The following is a 5,697-nucleotide window of genomic DNA, read 5'->3' as shown; positions in this document are numbered from 1 at the left end:
CAGTCACATCCACCTTACAAGCAACAACTACATTACAAATTAATATAGTTGTTGCTTGCTGCCTGAACAAATAAGCAACTGTTTGCTAACAAGTTCAATATATCAACTTAAAGCTGATGATATGTCAGTGTCGTGTTCACTACTTGTTCCTGTTGGAAACTATTGTGCCTGCAGTGTTGTATGAATGTCTTATTAACATGTTGATCAGCTGTTTTCTGTCTGATCTGAAGGCAGCTGAGGATGTTAATCTGTTTCCTCCTCTGCTCTCTGACTCCTCTGTATTACACATGAATGTAGGAGTTCTCTGTGTTGTGTGATCACCTCACTGATCAACGTTCATTTATTTGAACAAACAAATGAGAAGAAAACAACATTCAGCTTCTCACAGAGGAAGAAGGATTCATCATCTCTCTGTGTTTACAGACCTGCTGCTTCAGCCAATCATCTCTGTGTCTTCTACCATGGATGGGGTCTCCGAGGCCCAGCAGCAGGGGTTTCTGGTGCGTCGGGGCTCCGACTTCACCATCAGCTGCTCCGTCCAGCCTCAGTACCCAGGAGGCTCCTTCCAGCTCACCTTCACCTCCTCCAACACAGCGCACAACTACACCCAGCCAGCTGTCAATCACTCTGCTGACTTCCTGTTTCCTGCTGCAGACCCCGCCCACCAAGGAAGCTACAGCTGTGTTTATGGCGTCTATGTTTTCGCTCATAACTTCTCCTCTGAGAGCCGTCTGCTGTCTCTCACTGTCACAGGTAAGCTGAAGCAGAGTGTGAAGCTCAGTGGAACTGAGACGTCACACTGACTTTGTTTCCATGTTTGTAAAAATGATAAAAAGTCATCAGGCAGCAGGACCGACCCAGCGACCTACAGAGAGCTGAGGCAGAATCTGATGAAGGAACTGTAAACTGTTTCCTTCCCGGCTTCTTTAATGTTATTGAACCATAACAACTGTGTTGTAGTGGAAAGTAAAAGGCAGCAAACGAGTCAGTGAAGCCAGATAAGCACTATAATGATAATAAACAGGACTTTACATGATGAGCTGAATGTCATCAGGAGAACTCAGAGCTTCACCAGGATCAAATTTGATTTAACTGCATGTAAAGATGTTGATTGTTAACAATCAGTTGAATCATTTCAACCAGACAGGAGCTTTAAGGAGACAATCAGCAGACTTTCATTCATTCTTTCAAACCGGCTGTAAACACATGAGTTGTTTTTGTCCAACATCATCAGCATACAGAGGAGATCAGATGAACTTATAATCAACAAGCTGCTTCACACTTCAGTGATTTTAGGAGATTTAACGTCACTAAAGTTTCTGTTTGATGGGAGCTGTTGTTCTCATGATGTCATGTGATCTAATGTGATGACTGAATGTGTCTCGTCAGATCCAACAGTTCATATCATCAGACCGGTCGTCCTGCCGGTGACTCTGCTGTTGGTCGTCGCTGTCGTCGTTTTCATCCTGAAGGTACTGAACACATGTTTGTTGTTTAGAGGACTGGTTGAAATGAAGCACTCAGCCTGTTTATATTGAACTGAAGAGAGGAGTGATGCAGTAACTTAGATCTGTGTTGTCATGTCTCTCCAGGCCAGCAGGGGGCAGAAGTCAGGCCCACAGGAGAACATTGAGCTGGATTCTTATAACCTCGGTGTTTCCAGAGCTGAAGGAGAGCCGGCTGAAGAGGAAGGAGCCCAGGGAGCAGAGTAGGACCTCCAAGGAGCCACAAACCACTGAAGAAGAAAATCATCTTTGGGTTCATCTCTCCTCTCAGTCTCAGCCTGGTTTTTGCAGCCCAGTACGGCGAGGAATGACGTCCATACTGGTCGATTCCACAGCTTCTGATTTACATCCAGCACCAACGCTCAGTGCCACAACAGGAAGTAGTGAGACCTTTATTAAGACCAGTAGAAGAAGAGCAGAGAGGAGATCTGATTGGACCATTTGTAACATGATTATCTGTATATAGTTATATTTTATCATCATTAACTTCTCTCATGTGAACAGCTGTAACTGTTTTTTACTTAAATATTTTTATGAATCCAGAGTTTTATGGTCTCATCTGGATAAATGTTGAGTCAACAAATCATTTAAAAATCCATCCAGTTGTTTGATGGTTTATATCTTTTTTCTTCACTGCCTTTTATATACTATATACTACTTATTCAGCTGAAATGTGTTATTGCTTTTTTCAGAATATTTGCTTTTTGAGTTAAAGAAAAATAAAAGAAAAAGTTATTGAGTGAAATCAAATGTTTTATATTTGTTTTGCTGTTTTCAAGAAAAAAAATCTTTTGTTTGACAGAATTTAAAGCACATGTGTTTCTGCTGAATGTTCACTCAGCCTGCATTTATTGGATGTGACAGTTTCATGCAAATAAATCAGTTTCTAATGTATCAATAACACTTACACTTTGCTGGTTTCATTTTGAAGGTTAGACCCACAAAAGGAATTAAGATTTTCATGATATTCAGTTCATCAAAGCTAAAAAAGTCTTGTTCAGCGTTTGGTTGCACTAAAAGATCCTCTAAGGAGTCAAATGTTCAGTTTTTCCAGTAAGAATATTTTGTTTTAATGGTTTTAAGTCTGTTTATCACTAGCAAAAATTAGCATTAGCATTAGCATTATAACAGTTAACCATAGACTGTAAATGCACTGTGCTAACCGAGCTAGCAGCTAGAGTTAGGGTCAGCTCCACCCTCTCGTCCAAATATGGTCACTGTCACTACACGATCTGAGTCAACCTGCACGAGCAGGTCCACCATCTTGGAAAGCTACATACAGCAACACCACTTGGACAAAACACATGTCAGAATCTAAGTTTCAACCGTGGATGTGAGTCGTGCATGAAAAGCTAATTTAAGCACCGATTTAGTTAATGTTTTGTAGTCTATGACGAAGAGAGAGACTGATAAGAGATAAAGATGAGCAAATTTCAGTTTTTCCATCAACTCCGAGCTTATTTGGAAGCTGGAAAGTTTCACCCCAGTTGGGGAAAAGCTGAAAAATGGAACATTACTTGGTTGGTGAGTAATTTCATCTTGAAAGGTAACGTGGCCATGAATTTCACATCACATCATGCTTGTGCACAACATGGGTCAAACGTGACCCGACTGAGTTGTTATTTTCTATATCTTTGCAATTAATTAATTTCATCATTCAGTATTCCAGGTATTCCTCAATTCATCATCACAAATCTTTATTTTCATTTTTCCTTTCTTAGTTTTTGAATAAAAATCGTTTTGGTATCACTACCCTTCTAAAGCACAACATGGGTCCAAAATGACCTGTATATATTCCCTGTTATTTCATGCATGGCACAGTGTTTCTAGATTATATCTTTGAAATAAATGTATTTTATCATATAACATTCCAGGTTTTCATTTTGATTACCACAAACCATCTTGTTGTATTTAAGAACTTTTTTTTGACATTTCTTTCACACATCAAAACCCAGGTGAAGAAGCCAGACTACAGTGATGACACCAATGAGGACAGGAGCAGCTCCAGTGAAGGACCAGAGCATCATCAGTGACAACAGCAGCTCTTGAGAGACTCTGAAGATGCAGCAGACACAAGACACCGAGGTAAAGCTGACCAATATGATTTCAAATTAATCTTTTAATCAATAATATTGACTGTTGTATCTATTATGAGTGTGTGGATATGTATACAAGACAGTGCCATATAGTTTTGAGTTGTTTACTATAATATTATCTCTTGTACTGATGTCTTTACTTTTGTGTCCTTTCAGAAAAAGAGGAAGATGATCAGTACACTGCACTATTCTCAAACATCCTTCTGCCAGAAGCGTCTGCATACCTGTGTGCACCAGAGTGATTCTCGGTGGTTTGCACTGTCACCTAATAATAACCATGTGTGAACCGTGCAAGTATTCCATCTTGGTGTTTATTTACTTGAGCGGCTACACATTTCTCCAACAATCCAACATGTGGAAGTCAGGGACAAAGATATTTTGTATCAGCCTTAATTAAGAACACTTGTGCATAAAGGTATTGAATGCTACCTACTTTGTGGTTGGACTTTGAGCTTGGTATGAGGTCACACAGAGAGGGCCTACATGTAACCTGTGAGGCCTGACCACGAGTTGCTTTCTTCCTTTGTTTCCCCCGAGACAAAGGAATAGCGCCAAAAATGCTGCTTACAGACAATGGGAGTCCATTGCAAACTCCATTTCCAAGGATGCTTTGCAATTTTCACACCTCAGCAGGGAGCAGTCAACATACAGCCTCATTGGCGGAGACGCTCCTGCACAGCGGAGCGTCCTGATGACGCAGCCATGACATCACCGCCCCTTTAAAAACTGAACATGTCCTGAAGCACACGCCTTTCCCATGTCACTGAGCTCGGGGTAACTCCTGTTCCTCTGTGAATCAGCTGACTAAAGGGGGTACCCCACGCACGTGTTTTCCCCTCATCAAAGACTCCCCTCGCCGGAGGAGACGAGACTTCGCCCGTGTTAACCCGAACACATTCCCGGATCCGAGAGAGACCACTGCTGCAACCAGCGTCCTCAAATTCCCTCGAGACTGAAGAAACACTTCTTCACCAAGTCGACTCTGCTGTTATCTCCGCCACGCAGCTGAGAGCCAGCTGCCGTGCTTTTCGCTGACTGTGCGAGAACGGCCACCGTCTGCATCCGAGCCCAGGACAAAGCCGGACATAACGACGGATTACACACACACCCTGCCCGCTTTCTGAAGCGACCAAGTAAGAGGCATAAGTCTGGGCAGAGGCAGTGTTAATTGTGTGTTCTTATCAGCATCAGTTGCTGTTGTTTAGCATTTAGCTCTTAGCTTTTGCTATTGTTTGTTGTGTTGTTGACGGACCGCCGAGTCCATTTTTCCTGCTTTACTCTGAGGAGTATTTTAAGTTTGCTGCCTGTTTAGTTGTGTTCACCACGCTAGACTGTTTTGTGTTTGTCCCGCTCGGGACTACCGCTGTGTTTGTGCCATCGTGAGTCAGGAAGTAAATTGCTTTGTCGGTCAGAAACCAGACAACGTGCGTTACAGACTGCCGTCCGTACGCGCATTGTCTGTGGACAAAGCTTCTCTTCCTCTCACAATCGCTTTCTCTCCTTCTTCCCTCTCTCTTCTGACTAACACACACGCGCGCGCGCGCACACACATACACGCACCGACATCTTTTGCGCATCTGATGGTCAGATAACGTTGGACAAAGCTTCGCTTTGTCTTTCCTTATCCGCCATCAGACATGTGTGTTTTTCACAGAAGTGGGTGAGTGCGAGACGCCGTCCACCAGGCGGCGCCGTCTTCCTTCTATCTAACCAAGACACCGCCATACTTCTGCCATCCGGTTCTCGCGCGACGTGACTTCCTCCCATAGTCACGTCCGCGTCGCAGACCGACGACGTCATCACGTCAGGCCCCGTCGCCATCTTGTCACACACACGCACACACACACACACACACACACACACACACACACACATGCATTCCCCTGCATGTGTCCAACCCTGTACATAGCTGTTTGTTTTTTGTTAGGTAGGATTAGATCTTAGAATAGTTGTTTATTGACTGAAGCATTTGTTAACTTTGTTAATTTTGCTAAGTTTAATAAACACTGTTATATCTTTAAAGAGAAGTTCTTCTGTCATTATTGTGTGTAATATTGTGAAAAGTGGCTGATTGAGGGAGTCAGAGCTCGAATTCA

General features: G+C 42.8%; 1 protein-coding gene across 1 annotated transcript in view; it reads left to right on the top strand.

The window, feature by feature from the left end:
* The window catches only part of LOC121899480, a 2,844-nt gene extending 635 nt beyond the window's left edge, over nucleotides 1–2,209 (top strand). The window contains exons 3-5 of the mRNA XM_042415334.1: nucleotides 424–753; nucleotides 1,390–1,472; nucleotides 1,593–2,209. Of these exons, the coding sequence (XP_042271268.1) occupies nucleotides 424–753; nucleotides 1,390–1,472; nucleotides 1,593–1,712 (533 nt within the window). The 3' untranslated portion in view covers nucleotides 1,713–2,209. The remainder of the gene's footprint in view (nucleotides 1–423; nucleotides 754–1,389; nucleotides 1,473–1,592) is intronic.
* Nucleotides 2,210–5,697: the final 3,488 nt, after the last annotated feature.

This window comes from Thunnus maccoyii, chromosome 6 (assembly GCF_910596095.1).
Source record: "Thunnus maccoyii chromosome 6, fThuMac1.1, whole genome shotgun sequence".
NCBI classification, from domain to species: Eukaryota; Metazoa; Chordata; class Actinopteri; order Scombriformes; family Scombridae; genus Thunnus; species Thunnus maccoyii.
This window is presented reverse-complemented; position numbering and strand designations above follow the sequence as displayed.